General features: G+C 45.6%; 1 protein-coding gene across 2 annotated transcripts in view; it reads right to left on the reverse strand.

Moving 5' to 3' along the window:
* igsf21a (immunoglobin superfamily, member 21a) overlaps positions 1–20,458 on the reverse strand; it is a 930,426-nt gene that overhangs the window by 178,695 nt on the left and 731,273 nt on the right. For both annotated transcript variants that reach the window (XM_034165871.1, XM_034165872.1), the window contains one exon: positions 1,236–1,351. In XM_034165871.1, the coding sequence (XP_034021762.1) occupies positions 1,236–1,351 (116 nt within the window). The remainder of the gene's footprint in view (positions 1–1,235; positions 1,352–20,458) is intronic.

Raw genomic sequence — 20,458 nt, forward strand, 5'->3', positions numbered from 1 at the left:
TGAAACACCTTGAGGCAGCTTTGTTGTAATTTAGAGCTGTATAAATAAACTGAATTGAAATAGGGGCACAAAAACACAAATATGAACTTTCTGAATGCAAAGTTCAGATATGGTTTAAAAAAAAATACTTCATGTCATGTGCACATGGTGATAGTCACACCAGACCTGGCGCCAGACACAGAGTTGTTGAGGGGCCTTGCATTGCTCTGAGGGGGGGCACTTTTTTAGGACAGAAGTGTAAAGTCCTATTTTAAGAGGGGTACTTTGTGTCTGATCACAGTGCAACGTCGGTGCCTACAGATCGGCCGATTTTTAATTATGACCCTGGAATTGTCACGCTTGTCTTTACTGAGGGACTGGAAGTAACTGAATTGCATAATAATGTTTTCTTCATGAATGTGCAATATGTTGATCTGAGCGAAGCAGTGGTCAATCTGGCACCTTTCCTGATCTCATAATTACAATATCTTTTCTCATAATTACAAGGTGTCATTTTTTTTCCAGTAAGCAGTCAACACTCTACACATATCATTTCTGTGTTACGTTTCGGTTTTCCCCAGATCATTTCATGAACCAATCGAATCATTCACAATTATTTTAGTTAAAATCTATATTACAAATTTGTACAAATTGTAATCATGGTAGCCTTTGATTTTTTTTTTTTGTGGTTGGCGGGTGACTGACAGTTCCAAATGCCTCCGAGGGTGGGCGTGGCACCCTAAGGACCACCCATGACGCTGAGTATGAGTCACACTACAAAATCTTACCTAATAGACCACATAAATGTACTACTAATGGAAGCCAAGAAGCAAATGCAAGCAGTTGTTCAGTTCTTTTTCGAGAATGAATTCCCTAGATTGAATGTTATTTTTCTACAAGACTATACCTACATATGAAGGCAGGATGAAATAACACTGCATCAATGCTGGTCTTAAATAATGGAACAGTCAAAACGTGAGCCCTCTCCATACACTCCTTTTATGTCTGTATCAACTGACTGCAAACACCACAGAGATTTTCAGAATGGTTATATCACTCTATCACAACAATTTAACTCCAAAAAGCAACCCAGGGCTAAGAGTGTATATCTATGGTATGTTAAAAATATTTGGATGTTCCAGGGCTGTATATGCAAATATTTTCAAAGGAAAAACATTCAGTACAGTGGCTACCCACCGTACACAACACTAACCCCAGCAAAGACGCAGGCGGATAAATCATTAAAGGAAACTTACCGATGGTGCTGGCTTCCCTCCCTTTGCAGTGCAGACCAGAGTGAAGTTCTGGGCTTGGTATCGACTGAATGGGGCTGGAGTGTTCTCTGCCACTACTGATATGTTGTTTGGAGGTGCTATGGAGAACAGAAAACAGCTTTGTGAAACCATATCCAACAAATAAAACACAGAGTCGGATACTCACTCGGGAATTCCTGGAATTATTTTGGGGTGGAATGTCACATGCGGGTTGCATGCGTAGGTGGAAACAGCACTGGCAGTGCTAACATAGTACGAGCAATAAAGTGAGAGGAGTGGAAGAACAGTACTGTGGTTTGCCTTGTATTGATGTTCAAAATAAAACTGATTTATTGTCCAAAGCAGAAGAGAGATATATGAAGAGCTGGTAGCTCAGTGCGCCGAAGAGTTGAGTTGCCATTATGTTTACATGGATTTGATTCCCGGTCATATAATCTGTCAGTCTTTGGACAACTCACTTTGTCTTCATTATCCCAATCAACCCAGCTGGGAATGGGTACCAGCCTTGGTTGGGTAAGTCACCTGCACTTGGACTGGCATCCCATCCAGGGAGAGGGAGTGGCCCCCACGTCGCGCTACAGAATCCAGTAATAATCACCAGCACCAGTGAGCCTGAGGGTCTATGCAGGACTTATCTTTCAAAGTAATGCCCCGTTTACACCGGACTGAGACGCATATAAGTCCTACAAGACCATGACATGTTGTCAACTACCACAAGTCTTGGCTGGTCTCCAGTTTGATCTGTTATTTGCATTTACACCAAGCATGCATTGCGACTGAATTATTTGAGTGAAATATATTTTAATATTCACAATGAGTGATGCAGAGTCAATTGAGAGGCTATTACGACCAATAGGCTGGGAGTGTGTTGGGAGCTGTGAGTGTTAACGAGACAGATTCTGAGACCCATGTATCTTTTAACTGGTCACACAACTGCTGTGGGTGTTTTAAACAGCTCCATACACTCGTGTACCTATTGGAGACCAATGGGGAATAATAGAGAGTGATGGAGAGTGATGGCGACCTGGAGGGATCTTTGTTCCGACCATGGAGACCCACTGTGACCAGCCTGCAACCCCGGTGAGAACGAGTGAGAATGACAGCGAGCAGAGGCCATTTTTTGATCACACATCGGTCGTGGACTCGGTGTAAATGGGGTGTAAGTGAACGAATGATGCTGTAGCGCTTGTTCAGGTGAGAACAAGACAAAACAAACAAACAAATGAACAAGCACAAGCTCTTCTTGTGAGTTTTTAAATGAAGACAGGGTCAGGCAAAGTGAGAGTGACGCCCTCATCCAAACTCTGCTCTTTACGCTCCCTCTGCCACCCAAACCTCCTGATCAACAGCTGAGCTTTTTAATTTTTTTTTCATTTTCATATGACTTTAATAGATAAATGTTCATGTACAACCCCAATTCCAATGAATTTGGAACGTTGTGTAAAATGTAAATAAAAACAGAATACAATGATTTGCAAATCCTCTTCAACCTATATTCAATGGAATACACCACAAAGACAAGATATTTAATGTTAAAACTGATAAACTTTATTGTTTTAGTGAAAATATTTGCTCATTTTGAAATGGATGCCTGCAACACATTTCAAAAAAGTTGGGACAGTGGTATGTTTACCACTGTGTTACATCACCTTTCCTTCTAACAACACTCAATAATCATTTGGGAACTGAGGACACTCATGATTGGGTATAAAAGGAGCATCCCCCAAAGTCTCAGCCATTCACAAGCAAAGGTGGGATGAGGATCACCACTTTGTGAACAACTGCATGAAAAAAATTTCCAACAGTTTAAGAACAATGTTTTTCAATGTTCAATTCGAAGGAATTTAGGGATTCCATCATCTTCGTACAGTCCATAATATAATCAGAAAATTCAGAGAATCTGGAGAACTCTCCACACGTAAGCGGCAAGGCCGAAAACCAACACTGAATGCCCGTGACCTTCGATCCCTCGGACGGCACTGCATTAAAAACCAACATCACTGCATGGCTTCGTAGTAAAAGAGTGCGGTACTAGACTGGCCTGCCTGCAGTCCAGACTTGTCATCCACTGAAAATGTGTGACGCATTATGAAGCGCAAAATACGACAATGGAGACCCTGGACTGTTGAACAACTGAAGTCGTACATCAAGCAAGAATGGGAAAGAATTCCACCTTACTAAGTTTCAACAATTAGTGTCCTCAGTTCCCAAACGCTTATTGAGTGTTGTTAGAAGGAAAGGTGATGTAACACAGTGATAAACATACCACTGTCCCAGCTGTTTTGAAATGTGTTGCAGACATCCATTTCATAATGAGCAAATATTTGCACAAAAACAATAAAGTTTATCAGTTTGAACATTACATATCTCGTCTTTGTGGTGTATTCAGTTGAATATAGGTTGAAGAGGATTTTCAAATCATTGTATTCTGTTTTCATTTACATTTTACAAAATGTCCCAACTTCATTGGAATTGGGGTTGTACATCTTAGACATGCTGAAAAATAAGTACTCTTTGGAGAATACCTGCTGCTGTTCAGATTCTTTCAAAGCAGTACCATTTCAACAAAAATTTAATTGCCTAACCATCTTTCACAAATAGTCAATTCATTGAAGTGACACCAACTGAACTTTATTTTAATAGGTTTTGTGCTCAGTATTATTCTTGTAATTTATTATGCCTTTGGTGTTTCACTTTGTTTCATCATGCTCACACACACACACACACACACACACACACACACACACACCCTTTAGTTCCATGCGGTGAAGGACTTGCTAAATTGTTTCTGTCAATGTTATAAAAGTTTTTGAATGAACTGCAGTGGCAAGAGTGTAGAAACAATCAAATAATTAGGAAAGCACACAAAGACGACATCTCCAACATCACTGAACACTTGGCAGAATTTTGCACTGCACTGCCACTTTGCAGTAGACCATCAGGCACTCCACAGCAGCATGACATGCCCTACAAGATTACATCATAGACTGTGCATGCTGTCGCACCCGCTTCACACCGGCGAGCAGAAAACAAACTAAACTGTGGGAGGAGAAATCAGACGGGTACATGTGCACATGCTTTCACAATGACAGAGATTCACACAGTCAGGCAACCTTTTCCCCACAGTGCACGACTCACCACATCACAAGCCACGCCTCCCTCATTATCCACCAACACATGAAACCAATTACCATCTGTATCATGTCAAGTCAAGTCAAGTCTGGTATTCTGGTAGTCTGGTACGCTGGTGCTGCACTTTCCCGCATCCACAACACCACATAACTGCCCCCGGTCCTGGGTGGCAACAACTGGTCCATTCCCACATCTCCAAAATAACCATCTATCTGCCACAGCCAAGTGAAATGTGAACATTCCCATAACCTCCTCCAGCCCTGGGGTCCTCAACACTCAGGCACCTGCATGCTGGATCATCCACAGAGAAACACGGCACACGGCCAAAATGTCGCAGCTGACGCGTCCTCATCTTAATCTCCCTCAGTAACTGCTTGTTTGATATGGTACAAAGTCACTCTAGCAGTAACCAAGGATCCTTTAAAGACACTTAGTACCAAATACATCCAGTCGTCACCTCAGGACACTGGTTAGCATCATGCCAGCATAAGTTAAATACTGAAGTTAACACCTTCTGCCTATACTGTACATACATCTTGTCTGCATTTGTGTTTGTTTTCAGAAAGTTTAGAGATATGACTAATTGGACCAGTACAAGTTGTAGCTGTGGGGCTGACACACACACACACACACACACACACACACACACACACACACACACACACACACACACACACACACACACACACACACACACACACACACACACACACACACACACACACACACACACACCAGTGGTGGGCACAGATAACCAAAAATTAACTTCGATAACAGATAATCAGATAACTGAAAAGTTATCTTTGATAAAGATAAAACAATAAACCACCCAAAAATGTATCGGAAGTTACAGATAACCGATAAATTCCAGTATTGTCTCTGGTACATTTGCAACTACTAATAAACTGAATTTGAGTTTTAACACCACGATCACTTCTGGTAGCATCAAAAGCAGCAACAGACCCAAACAATGAGTCCACACTTTTGTCTTTGAACATCTTGCCCCCTACTGGAAGCTCTTGTTTACTACATGGCTTCCAGCACAGAAGCAAGCTGAGAGCAGCCATAAAGCCCAGCTCTCGACCAATCACAACGCTCCGGTCAGGCGGGGTCTTAGAAAATAAAGCAGGGCTGACATTAATACAATGATACAATGACATTAATACCGATAGAATAACTCCATTAATGTCAATTCTGTCATTTGTACAAAGTTAAAATATAACATATATCTTTTAATGTTGAATAATGCACTAATTCTGAGGTTTTGTAACAAACACAGACAGATCGCAAAGGATTCTGGGTAAAATGTGCCTCTGCTAAACACTGATTGGTTCAGTTATTCATTATGTAAACCAACACGTTAATGTGACGTGTGTCATGTGTTGGTGTTTAAAGATAAATGTGATTTTGTAAAATATTCAATTTTTTATCTGTAAAAACAGGCATTTTTACAGAGCCCTGGAAGTGTCATCGCAAAATGTTTTGCATGTGTTGAGAATGTGCGCACGTTTTATGATGTTGTGCGCACGTTTTATTATATTGTAAAACGTGCACTCAATATTGTCTTGAGACATAAATGTTGGCTAGTCGCCCTATTGACGTTTCAAATCCCACAAAACCTTGGAGAGGTCGCCACGCTGCGAGATCTCAGTAACATTGAAAACTGCACTGATACGCTCTGATCACGCTGCACTTTAACCACTGCACACAGACAACACCATTAACATCGCAACATAAAACTATTTTTATATTGTGCCTAAAACTCTCGTGAATATATTCTCTGGGTTTTTAGATGTTATTGTATTTATTTTATGTAAACATGTAAGAATCACAGGCTGTCTCTCTGTTATTTTCAATGGGAGCTGCTGTGAGCTACAGTCACTTCCTGATCATGTCGTTCTGGGGGAAAGTGAAGTTTGCTCTTTAACGTCTTGATTATGGTTCTTTACAACACTGTTTGTCCTCTTTGTTCCAGACTAATATACATAATATGTCTGAAATTCGGTTTGCGTTTATTAAATTCCACGCAGATTAAACGTAACAGACACGGATTATTTGTCATAATTGTTTTAGTAAGTTTTCAGGGTATCATGCAGCAGTCTCTTATTAACGTGATGAAAAGCATAAAAAATACTATTTTTGTAGTATAATATTAATTTACAACTGTCATTGTGTTGATTCTCTATATGTTGTTGACTGCAGCGACTCTGTTGTGTGGGCCGCTGAAGAGGAGGTACTGCTGGCCCACCACCACTAGAGGGCGCCCTGCCTGGAGTGCGGGCTCCAGGCACCGGAGGGCGCTGCCGCCTTACAGGAGCAGCCAGGATGACAGCTGTCACCCATCACCGGAGACAGCTGATCCCAATCACTACGGAGGTATATCAGCAGGACGGCATCTCCACCTCATTTGCCGAGATATCGTTTCTACCAGAGAGGTAACGTATCAAAGCAAATAGAGTACATCTTTTGGATTGAGCTAGCTTTTTGGATTACTGTTCCAACGAGAGGTGGAGGTACCTTTCCTGCTGTTCGGAGTCCTGGGTGCATACGCGCCCCCATCTAACTGTTCTTTGCTCCTCGCCAGCAGTACCAGGTCCGACACGCGGAGGCAGTGGCCACCTGGGAGTTCGGGACTTGGCGGCTCCAGTATTCCCGGGGTCCTGTGGCGGAGGAAGCCGTGTGGTTCCGGTCTTACCTTGGAGAGGCGTCTCCTATCTTCGAGCCTGCCCACACGACACTTTTGTGAATTGACTGTTGTCCATTGCTGTGATTGGTTGTATTCGTTGTGCACATTCACAACAGTAAAGCGTTGTTATTTTGACTTACTCCATTGTCCGTTCATTTGCGCCCCCTGTTGTGGGTCCGTGTTCCTACACTTTCCCAACAGGATATCTCGGCCAGCGTCATGGATCCCGAGGGGCGTCAACCGGCTGTTGAACGGCCAATGGAAGAACAGGACGCGCAGGCGTCCGCGGGAGGGGTAATCGGTGAGTTGCAGCGGATCCTCACCGCTTTCACGACTCGGTTGGATTTCATGACCGAGCAGAACGTCCTCCTGAACCGCAGGGTGGAGGCTCTCGCCGCGCAGGTGGAAGCGCGCCCCCCGGGCGCCGCTGCGGCTCTCCCTCCCGTAGATCCTGTGCGTAACGTTGACGTTCCACTGGTTGTTCAACGACCTCTCCTTCCTTCCCCGGAAGCATACATAAGCCCTCCAGAGCCGTACGGAGGCTGTGTGGAGACGTGCACGGATTTTCTGATGCAGTGTTCGCTCGTCTTCGCACAGCGTCCCGTTATGTACGCGACCGATGCTAGTAAAGTAGCTTATGTCATAAACCTGCTTCGCAGTGAGACACGCGCTTGGGCTACAGCGCTCTGGGAGCAGAATTCATGGCTCCTTCTGACATACGATGGGTTTGTGAGGGGGCTCAGAACCGTGTTCGATCACCCTAATAGAGGAGAAACCGCTTCAACCGTGCTACTGTCAATGAGACAGGGGCGCCGGAGCGCAGCTGTTTATGCAGTCGACTTCCGCATCGCGGCTGCGAGATCCGGCTGGAATAACGCTGCCCTCCGCGCCGCCTTTGTAAACGGACTGTCTTTGGTTCTCAAGGAGCACCTGGTGGCTAAGGACGAACCGCGGGATTTAGACGGGCTTATCGATCTTGTCATACGGTTGGACAACCGGTTAGAAGAACGTCGGCAGGAACGAGACGAAGGGCGTGGCCGGGCACGCGCCGTCCCTCTCCCTTCCGGTTCCGACCGCGCTCCGCCTTCCCCACGCTCCACGGCCCCTGCGCTCCGTGGGGCCACAGCTCCCCCTACTGACGAAGCTATGGACACGAGTAGGGCAACATTTAGGGCACCAGCTGCACAGAGGAGACGGGCCCATGGAGCTTGTTTTGTTTGTGGTGCACTAGAGCACCATGTGAGAGACTGCCCCGAACGGTTACAACACCAACGCCCGCCCCTAGAGACTGGGCTAGGGGTGGGCCGAGACATTCACGTGGGACACACCCACATTGCTACACGACTCCCAGTCACGATCCTGTATGAGGATTTAACCCTGAAGGCCCCAGCACTGGTGGACACGGGCTCTGAGGGGAATCTGTTGGACTGCAGATGGGCCAGGGAGATAGGGCTCCCTCTGGTGGCGCTTACCTCGCCTGTGCAGGTTCGAGCACTAGATGGCTCCCTGCTTCCTCCGATCACACACAAGACACCACCTGTAACGCTGGTGGTGTCAGGAAACCACCGGGAGGTGATCAAGTTTTTTGTGACTCAGGCCACTTCCCGTGTGGTTTTAGGCTTTCCCTGGATGTTGAAGCACAATCCCCGGATTGATTGGCCGTCCGGGGTAGTGGTTCAGTGGAGCGAGACCTGCCATCGGGTATGTCTAGGTTCCTCGGTTCCTCCCGGCTCCCAAGCTAAGGAGGAGGTCAGAGTCCCGCCCAATCTGGGGACGGTGCCGGTGGAGTACCACGACCTTGTCGACGTGTTCAGCAAGGATCTGGCGCTCACACTCCCCCCCCACCGTCCGTACGATTGTGCCATCGATTTGGTTCCAGGCAGTGGGTTCCCGTCCAGTAGACTGTACAACCTCTCACGGCCTGAGCGCGAATCAATGGAGACCTACATCCGGGACTCGTTAGCTGCCGGGTTGATCCAAAATTCCACCTCCCCGATGGGCGCAGGTTTCTTTTTCGTGGGTAAAAAAGATGGCGGACTTCGTCCATGCATCGATTATAGGGGGCTGAACGAAATCACGGTTCGCAACCGATACCCGTTACCCCTGTTGGATTCGGTGTTCACGCCCCTGCATGGAGCCAAGATTTTTACCAAGCTTGATCTTAGAAACGCATATCATCTGGTTCGGATCCGGAAGGGAGACGAGTGGAAGACGGCATTCAACACCCCCTTAGGTCACTTTGAGTACCTGGTCATGCCGTTCGGCCTCACAAACGCCCCCGCGACGTTCCAAGCCTTGGTTAATGACGTATTGTGGGACTTCCTGCACCGGTTCGTCTTCGTATATCTAGACGATATACTCATCTTTTCTCCGGATCCTGAGACTCATGTCCGGCATGTACGTCAGGTCCTGCAGCGGTTGTTAGAGAACCGGCTGTTTGTGAAGGGCGAGAAGTGTGAGTTCCACCGCACTTCTTTGTCCTTCCTGGGGTTCATCATCTCCTCCAACTCCGTCGCTCCTGATCCGGCCAAGGTTGCGGCGGTGAGAGACTGGCCCCAACCAACAAGCCGTAGGAAGTTGCAACAGTTCCTAGGCTTTGCTAATTTCTACAGGAGGTTCATTAAGGGCTACAGTCAGGTAGTTAGCCCCCTGACAGCCCTGACCTCACCAAAAGTTCCCTTCACCTGGTCGGATCGGTGCGATGCCGCGTTTAAGGAGTTGAAACGGCGCTTCTCGTCTGCACCCGTTCTGGTGCAGCCCGATCCTAGTCGCCAGTTAGTGGTTGAAGTGGACGCCTCGGACTCAGGGATAGGAGCCGTGCTGTCCCAGAGCGGGAAGACCGATAAGGTCCTTCACCCGTGTGCCTATTTTTCCCGCAGGTTGACCCCAGCCGAATGGAACTATGACGTCGGCAATCGAGAGCTCCTTGCGGTGAAAGAGGCTCTTGAGGAGTGGAGACATCTGTTGGAGGGAACGTCCGTGCCATTCACGGTTTTCACTGACCACCGGAACCTGGAGTATATCAGGACCGCCAAGCGACTGAACCCCAGGCAAGCCCGCTGGTCACTGTTCTTCGGCCGTTTTGACTTCCGGATCACCTACCGTCCCGGGACCAAAAACCAAAGGTCGGATGCCTTGTCCCGGGTACACGAAGATGAGGTCAAAACGGAGCCGTCGGATCCCCCGGAACCCATCATCCCGGAGTCCGCTATCGTGGCCGCCCTCACCTGGGACGTGGAGAAAACCGTCCGGGAGGCCCTGACACGAGACCCGGACCCCGGAACCGGACCGAAGAACAAACTCTACGTCCCACCAGAAGCCAGGGCTGCAGTTCTGGACTTCTGTCACGGTTCTAAGCTCTCCTGTCACCCTGGGGTGCGAAGAACCGTGGCAGTCGTCCGGCAGCGCTTCTGGTGGGCGTCCCTGGAGGCCGACGTCCGGGGTTACATCCAGGCCTGTACCACCTGTGCCAGGGGCAAGGCGGATCACCGTAAGACACCGGGCTTGCTACAGCCGCTGCCCGTGCCTCATCGCCCCTGGTCCCACATCGGCCTGGATTTTGTCACGGGTCTCCCGCCGTCCCAGGGAAACACCGTCGTCCTCACGATAGTGGACCGATTCTCCAAGGCGGCCCACTTCGTGGCCCTCCCGAAGCTCCCAACGGCCCAGGAGACAGCGGACCTCCTAGTCCACCACGTCGTCCGTCTGCATGGGATACCATCAGACATCGTCTCCGATCGCGGTCCCCAGTTCTCCTCGCAGGTTTGGAGGAGCTTTTGCCGGGAACTGGGGGCCATGGTCAGTCTCTCGTCCGGGTACCACCCCCAGACCAACGGACAAGCAGAACAGGCAAACCAGGAGATGGAGCAAACCTTGCGCTACGTGACAGCCGCACACCCGACGGCCTGGAGTACCCACCTGGCCTGGATCGAGTACGCGCACAACAGTCAAGTGTCGTCCGCCACCGGCCTCTCCCCCTTTGAGGTGTGTTTGGGGTATCAACCCCCGTTGTTTCCGGTGGTTGAGGGGGAGGTCGGTGTGCCCTCGGTCCAGGCCCACCTACGGAAGTGCCGTCGGGTGTGGCGTGCCGCCCGTTCTGCTTTGTTGAAGGCCCGGACGAGGGCGAAGAACCATGCAGACCGGCGGCGGGCCCCGGCTCCCACGTATCGTCCAGGGCAGGAGGTCTGGTTGTCCACCAAAGACATTCCCCTTCAAGTGGACTCCCCGAAACTGCAAGAACGATACATCGGCCCCTACAAAATACTCAAGGTCATCAATCCCGCCGCAGTGAGGCTCCGGCTTCCAGCCTCACTGCGGATTCACCCGGTATTCCATGTGTCAAGGATTAAACCCCATCACACCTCACCCCTCTGCACTCCGGGTCCGGCGCCACCTCCTGCCCGGATCATCGACGGAGAGCCGGCTTGGACCGTGCGCCGGCTCCTCGACGTCCGACGAATGGGCCGGGGTTTTCAGTATCTGGTGGACTGGGAGGGGTACGGCCCCGAAGAACGCTCCTGGGTGAAGAAGGGCTTCATCCTGGACCCGGCCCTCCTGGCCGACTTCTACCGTCGCCATCCTGACAAACCCGGTCGTGCGCCAGGAGGCGCCCGTTGAGGGGGGGGTCCTGTTGTGTGGGCCGCTGAAGAGGAGGTACTGCTGGCCCACCACCACTAGAGGGCGCCCTGCCTGGAGTGCGGGCTCCTAGGCACCGGAGGGCACTGCCGCCTTACAGGAGCAGCCAGGATGACAGCTGTCACCCATCACCGGAGACAGCTGATCCCAATCACTACGGAGGTATATCAGCAGGACGGCATCTCCACCTCATTTGCCGAGATATCGTTTCTACCAGAGAGGTAACGTATCAAAGCAAATAGAGTACATCTTTTGGATTGAGCTAGCTTTTTGGATTACTGTTCCAACGAGAGGTGGAGGTACCTTTCCTGCTGTTCGGAGTCCTGGGTGCATACGCGCCCCCATCTAACTGTTCTTTGCTCCTCGCCAGCAGTACCATTTCCGACACGCGGAGGCAGTGGCCACCTGGGAGTTCAGGACTTGGCAGCTCCAGTATTCCCGGGGTCCTGTGGCGGAGGAAGCCGTGTGGTTCCGGTCTTACCTTGGAGAGGCGTCTCCTATCTTCGAGCCTGCCCACACGACACTTTTGTGAATTGACTGTTGTCCATTGCTGTGATTGGTTGTATTCATTGTGCACATTCACAACAGTAAAGCGTTGTTATTTTGACTTACTCCATTGTCCGTTCATTTGCGCCCCCTGTTGTGGGTCCGTGTTCCTACACTTTCCCAACAGACTCTCTGGCATGCCAGGGATTATGAGATACGTCAATAGGGCGACTGAACACTACTGGCCAGTAGATGGCAGTAGAGACCTTGAAAACTTGCTACAACAAAATTCCAGATAATCTGTGTCTGCTACATTTAAGATGCGCGGAATTTAATAAACGCAGACACAATAACAACGTCTATAAACCCAGAGAATATATTCACGAGAGTTTTAGGCACTAGAGTTTAATGCTGTTGTCCGTAGAACCTGATCAGAGTGTTTCAAATGCATTTCTCATGTCGTGAACGTACTGAGATTACCCTATCCTACCCATAATGCACTGCTGGGCACAGCATATATCCACACTAAAACCTTAAAAATTAGCGCATTACTTTAAAACTAAAAATTATCGGACAAAAATGTATCGCAAGATAATTAGTCCGATAATGGTTTTTAAAGTAATCTAAAAAGATAATCCGATAATGAAAACATTATCTTCGATAATTGCCCACCACTGACACACACACACACACACACACACACACACACACACACACACACACACACACACACACACACACACACACACACACACACACACACACACACACACACACACACACACACACACACACACACACACACATTTATTTTCCAGCGGGTTGCCAGGTCTCCACTTTATAAAGCAGTTTGTTTGAAGGCAAGATAGATTATGTCGTTTCTAGGGTGCACTACTCCGAGTGCTAGTATTAAGGAGAGCATGTTGAAGTTGTTTTTACATTTATGGAAGGCTAAAGTAGGTTAAGTAATGTTATAAAAGTGATTAATTAAGGTGAATTACCATTATTTGTTGATTTTCAACTCAACAGATTTATTGACAACAGTACAATTCTTTTTCTTTTGGCTGCACCCGTTAGGGGTCGCCACAGCAGAACAATCATTTCCATCTCACCCTGTCCTCTGTCTGTATCTTCCTCTGTTACACCAACCACCTGCATGTCCTCCCTCAACACATCCATAAACCTCCTCTTTGGCCTCCCTCTTCTCCTCCTGTCTGGTGGCTCCATCCTCAGCATCCGTCTCCATGTATACCCTGGGTCCCTCCTCTGCACATGTCCAAACCACCTCAATCTCACCTCTCTGACTTTGTCTCCAAACTGTCCCACCTGCGTTGTCCCTCTGATATGTTCATTCCTAATCCTGTCCATTCTCATCACTCCCAAAGAGAATCTCAACATCTTCAGCTCTGCCACCTCCAGCTCTGCCTCCTGTCTTTTTATTAGTCCCACTGTCTCGAAGTTGTACAACATAGCTGGTCTCACTACTGTCTTGTAAACTTTCACCTTCACTCTTGCAGATATTCTTCAGTCACAAATCACTACTCCACCCTGCCTGTACTCTCTTATTTACTTCTCTACCACACTCTCCATTACTTTGGACAGGTGACCCCAAATATTTAAACTCATCTACTTCCACCACTTCTTCTCCTTGTAACTGCACTATTCCACTGGGCTCCCTCTCATTCACACACATGTACTCAGTCTTGCTCCTACTGACTTTCATTCCCCTGCTCTCCAGAGCATATCTCCACCTCTCCAGACTAGACTCAACTTGCTCTCAAACATCATAGCCCATGGAGACTCCTGTCTGATCTCATCCATCAACTTGTTCATCACCATTACGAACAAGAAAGGACTCAGAGCTGATCCTTGGTGCAATCCCACCTCCACCTTGAATGAGTCTGTCATTCCTACTGCACATCTCACCGCTGTAACAATATTCTTGTACATGTCCTGCACTACCCTAACATACTTCTCTGCCACTCCAGACTTCCTCATAGAATACCACTACTCTTCTCTTGGCACCCTGTCCTAAGCTTCTTCTCAGTCCACAGACACACAATGTAACTCTTTCTGGCCTTCTCTGTACTTCTCCAACAGTATTCTCAAAGCAAACATTGCATCAGCAGTGGTCTTTCTTGGCATGAAACCATACTGCTGCTCACAGATCTTCACCTGTTTTCTAAGCCTAGCTTCTACTACTCTTTCCCATAACTTCATGCTGTGGCTGGTCAACTTTATGCCTCTGTAGTTACTGCAGCTCTACACATGACCCTTGTTCTTTAAAATAGGAACCAGCACACTTCGTCTCCACTCCTCAGTCATCCTTTCAATTTCCAAGATTTTATTAAACAATTTGGTTAGAAACTCCATTGCCATCTCCACTAGAATGTCATCTGGACCAACTGCCTTTCCACTCTTCATCATCTTCATAGCTGCCCTCACTTACTTCCTTACTAATGTCTTGTACTTCCTGACTTACTCTCACCACATCATCCAGCCTTTTCTCTCTCTCATTTTCTTCATTCATCAGCTCCTCAAAATATTCCCTCCACCTTCTCAACACACAGTCCCCACTTGTCAGCACATTACCATATGCATCTTTTACCACCCTAACCTGCTGCACATCTTTTCCAGCTCTGTCCCTTTGTCTGGCCAATCGGTACAAGTCCTTTTCTCCTTCCTTACTGTTCAACTTCTTGTACAGCTTTCAATATGCCTTTTCCTTTGCATTTGCCACTTCTCTTTTCGCCATTTCCTTGTACTGTTGTCTGTTTTCTTCATCTCTCTGACTAGCCTAAAACTTTTTCGCCAACCTCTTTCTCCTTCTCCTTTCCTGGACCTCTTCAATCCACCACTAAGTCTTCTTGTCTTCCTTCCACTGTTCAGATGTCACACCCAGTACAGTCCTAGCTGTCTCCCTCACCACATCTGCAGTACTTTTCTATTTGTCCAAAATTGCTTCCCCTCCACCTGCTTCTCTCACCTGCTCCCTAAATTTCACATAACAGTCTTCCTCCTTCAGCTTCCACTATCTGATCCTTTGTTGTGCTTTCACTCTCTTCTTCTTTACCTCTAAAGTCATCCTACAAACCACCATCCTATGCTGTCTAGCTACACTCCCTCCTGCCACCACCTTACAGTCTCTGATTTATTTTAGCTTGAATCTCCTATAAAGAATGTAGTCCACCTGTGTGCACCTTCCTCCACTCTTATATGTTACCCTGTGTTCATCCCTTTTCCTAAAGTAGGTGTTCACCACAGCCATTTCCATCATTTTTGCTAAATAAACTACCATCTGCCCTTCCACATTCCTATCCTTGATACCATATCTACCCATTACTTCCTAATCACCTCTGTTCCCTTCACCAACATGCCCACTGAAGTCTGCTCCTATCACCACTCTTTCAGGTTTGGGCACACTCTCCACAAACTCATCTAACACACTCCAGAAATCTTCTTTCCCCTTCATCTCACAACCTACCTGTGGGGCATATGCACTGATGATATTCATCATCACCCCTTCAATTTCCAATTTCTCACTCATCACCCTGTCAGACACTCGCTTAACCTCCAACACACTCTTAACATATTCTTCCTTTAAAATGACCCCAACACCATTTCTCTTTCAATCATCACCATGATACAACTTGAACCCACTGTCCGTATTTCTGTTCTTACTTCCCTTCCACTTGGTCTCTTGCACACACAATATGTCTACCTTTCTGCTCTCCATCATATTAGCCCACTCTCTCCCTTTACCAGTCATACTACCAACATTCAAAGTACCCACTCTCATTTCCCCCCTTCCAGTTTTCCTCCTCTCCCGCTGAAAAACAAGTGGTGTATGTCAACGGAACCTAATATAGCATGTTAAATTAGATTTAATTTTGTTTTGTTTTTTGTTACACTGCTGCTTGCATGTTGAAATTCTAGTTCATGGATCAGTGTATACTTTGTATTAGTTATGATGGGTATATGTAAAATTTTATATACATATGTATAATTTTTATTTTTGGTTAAAGGGGTGGGCGCTTACAAGCTTTTGCTTCTGCCTACACCCTTTTGGGTGCATGGGTCCATTGTTGGAGTATTTTCTTTCTTTCTTTGTTGTTCTGGATCTGTGTGTCCCGATTAAATTCATTCAATCATTTATTTTTGTAAATTGAACAAAACTGGATCTGGTTTGTTAGTTATTTGAAAGTATTACATTTATTTGTGAACATTAAAATCAGTTTGGGGTTGTAATATACACCAACATATAATATGAAGAGGTTGACCCTAGGACTAGTGGACCACAGGACCAGTGGACCCTCTCTGTTTCATCCTGTTTTTCCACTTTTTGGATTGTGGCCGTTCTTAGTTGAGTGGTGCCGTGTGGAACAGGCGTGTAAGAAACCGATTTTCACACGTGTTCACAGCTCAGTGCATGCAGGCTGAGATAGGAACTATTCCCTATGAGAAAGGAATTATGGATCCCTGAATGGCAACATGCTAAACCTTTTGAGAACCTCAAAGTTTACGCTCTTTAGGTTTGTTTTTCAGAGTTTTACAGCTGAAAATCCTAGCTCAACCTAAATTTGTATAATAAAGATTAGATGGATATCATTAGCTTCAGTTAAATCTTTTAGTGGTTTATGTGTTAAGTGTTATCACAATTAAATTTTCAGTTAGAAGGTTAGTAGTTGGGGTGCATGGCGTATTAGTGATTAGCACTGTTGCTTCACAGCGAGAAGGTCATGGGTTTGAGTCCCACCTGTGGCCTTTCTGTGTGGAGTTTACATGTTCTTCCCGTGTTTGCATGGATTCCTTCAGGGTGCTCCAGCTTCCTCCCACATCCAAAGACATTCAGGTTAGGTGAACTGGAAACTTTAAATTGTCCATAGGTGTGTGTGTGGGTGTGAATGTGTTTGTTTGTCTGTTTGTGGCCCTGCGACAGACTGGTGTCCTGTCCAGGGTGTACCCCTCCTTGCGCTCTATGACTGCTGGGATGGGCTCCAGCCCCCCGCCACCCTTAATTGGACTAAGCGGTTGAAGATGAGTGTGTGTGTGTGTGTGTGTGTGTGTGGGTGAGGTTAGCAGTTACAGAAGATAACTTTTAGCTTAGCTGTGCCCAACACAATGCTTTGTGTCAGCGGGTATGATAGCGCTCTTGGTTATCCTGAATAATTTTAACTCCTCTCTGACTTCAGTGTTTATCAAGATCTGAGCAATTTTTCACAAAAAAATAAATAATAAATAAATAAATAAAAATTATGAACACTTTTTAAGACTGTGTTGTGGTCAGCCTTTTCTCTGCCTCTCTCCCCTCCCTTTCTCTCCTCTCATGTGTTGTTTGTCTGTTTTCCCTCCAGGTGGCACTCTGCAGAGCCGAGAAACAACTGCAGTTCATCATCTCCTCGAACCTGATGCTCATGAGCTCCTGATCAGGAGCGGGTTACTTAAACCCTGGCTTTGAGCTCAGTCTTTGCCAGAATCTACTTGGACACTGACACTGATCCATGACCTTGTCTACACTGTTGCTTCCATGCGCTTTGACGTATGAGCTTCCCACAGCTCATCTCAAGGTAACCTGTCCTCTCTGTTTTCCGTAAAAGAGTAGTTTGAGCTTTGGTGTTTCCAGACGCCTTCCTGCACAGCTTCCATGCTGCAACATCTCCTGGCTTCCACCCCACTACCTGCACTACACGTCACTTTGGAACTCGCTGCTGTGCCGCAGCTCATCTGCACTCAGCCTCAGAGCATGCTGCTCTGCTCCATTCAGCTACGTTCCTGCTGACTCTGAGTTTGTGAGATTCCTCCTCTCACCCTGGTCCTGTTTGTGGCTGTGCATTACCAAGAACTGTTACCAAGAACTGTATGAACTGTTGTGCAGAACTACTAAGAACTTCCGAGACGATTCTAAAGCCAAGTCCAGCTTAATTGAACTGCATTTACTCACCTTTGTTCTCCTTGATCTCATAGAACGTTCCTCGTCTTTGGCTCTGTGCATTCCACCTGGCTCCGGTTAAAGTCCCATTTTCCAGGATTCCAACTCACTCTCTAACTCCCAAGCCTGGCTCTGTGTGCACTGCAGCTCCTGGATTTCCACCGCTACAAGCGGGCCCTGTCTTGGCTCTGCAGGCACCATCTCCAGCTCAGCACTTTAATTCTTCAGTTATTCATTATTGTAAATAAATCTCTATCCGGTCCCGTCCGGACCCCTAACCACAATAGAGTGACTTTTATATATATATATATATATATATATATATATATATATATATATATATATATTTACAAAGCATCTGAATGTAGGCAATTTTTGTTATGATTGTTAAAGGAATGAATGAATGAATGAATGAAAACTGTTTATTTCGAACATTTGATACAACAACAATTACAAGATAGATCAGTAAAGACAACAACAAAAAAGTTTCTACTGTGTACCCAACATGTCCGGGGGGTAGGGGTAGGGTGAAGCATCAGCTTATTTATCCCTACCCCTTCTTCCCCACAACCAGTAATACCCTTTGCCGCATATACACATAGATTCCTACACACCTAAACCGATATCAATATATATATATATATATATACATATATATACACATACACATACATATATACATACACACATCAACATACATACACATATACATACACATATATACACATATACATATATACACATATATATACACAAACATAAATATACACCTACACATACCTACTTACATACAAAATACTATATATTTACAAGCCGAAGCAAAAAACAAAAACACCCTAACCCTCATTACCCTTCCTCCTCCCTATACCTAGAAAAAAAACATATTTTTGTACCGCTGTTTGAACTGGTTCATGCTTGGACATTGCTTGAGCCCCACTCCCAATCTGTTCCACATCCTCACCCCACAGACAGAAATACAGAAACCTTTTAATGTTGTTCGTGCCCACTGATGCTTTAAATTAAATTTCCCCCTCAGACTGTAATCTGCTGATCTGTTAAAAAACATATTTTTAATATTTGCTGGAAGTAAATTGTTTATTGCTTTATACACAATTTGTACTGTTTGAAAATGAACCACGTCTGTGAATTTTAAGAATTTGGATTGTAAAAATAGTGGATTTGTATGATCTCTATAGCCAGTATTATGAATAATTCTTATAGCTCTTTTCTGCATTACTGATAGTGATTGTGTTGTACCTTTATAAGTATTACCCCATACCTCTGCACAGTACTGTAAATATGGTAAAACCAGTGAGCAGTAAAGAATGCGGAGTGAGTTGTGGTCCAGAATATGTTTCGCTTTGTTTAGAACTGAAATGCTTCTTGACAGTTTACTTTGTATATGTTTTATATGAGTCTTCCAGTTTATCTTATCATCTATTATCACCCCCAGAAACTTATTTTCATGTACCCTTTCAATATCTACCCCCTCGACTTGTAACTGAACCTGTATGTCTGTATTACAATAGCCAAATAACATGTATTTTGTTTTACTTAAGTTTAATGATAATTTGTTTCTGTCAAACCATATTTTCAATTTTCCCATTTCTATACTGATCCTCCTCAGTAACTCCTGCAAATCCCCCCCTGAACAAAAAATGCTTGTGTCATCTGCAAATAATACTAATTTTAATATTTTGGAAACATTGACAATATCATTTATATAAATTAGAAACACCCAGTGCAACACAAACCCCCTAATCCCATACTGTTCAAGTTTATTGATTAATATGTCATGATTGATTGTATCAAAAGCCTTTTTAAGGTCTATAAATATTCCAACTGAATGTAATTTGTGGTCTATGGCGTTTGTAATCTCCTCAACTGATTCTATTAATGCAAGTGATGTTGAACTATGTGCTCTGAATCCATATTGACTATCAGTAAGTAATTTATGTTTATTTATGAATTTGTCTAATCTATTACTGAATAACTTTTCTAATAATTTGGAAAATTGTGGAAGCAAAGAAACAGGTCTATAATTTGTGAAGTGGTGTCTATCCCCAGTCTTATACAGCGGCACAACCTTAGCTATTTTCATTTGATTGGGAAATTTACCGGTTTGAAATGATAAGTTACAGATGTATGTTAATGGTTCTACAATCCATTCAATGACCTGTTTTACCACCACCATATCAATTTCATTTAAATCGGTAGATGTTTTATATTTACAATTATTCACAATGTCTATAATTTCATTTCCATCCACTGCTGTGAGGAACATTGAACAGGGATTTCTTTCTATGAGATTATTATCCCAATCCTCAGGTTGGGAAT

Source organism: Thalassophryne amazonica, chromosome 3, assembly GCF_902500255.1.
Source record: "Thalassophryne amazonica chromosome 3, fThaAma1.1, whole genome shotgun sequence".
NCBI classification, from domain to species: Eukaryota; Metazoa; Chordata; class Actinopteri; order Batrachoidiformes; family Batrachoididae; genus Thalassophryne; species Thalassophryne amazonica.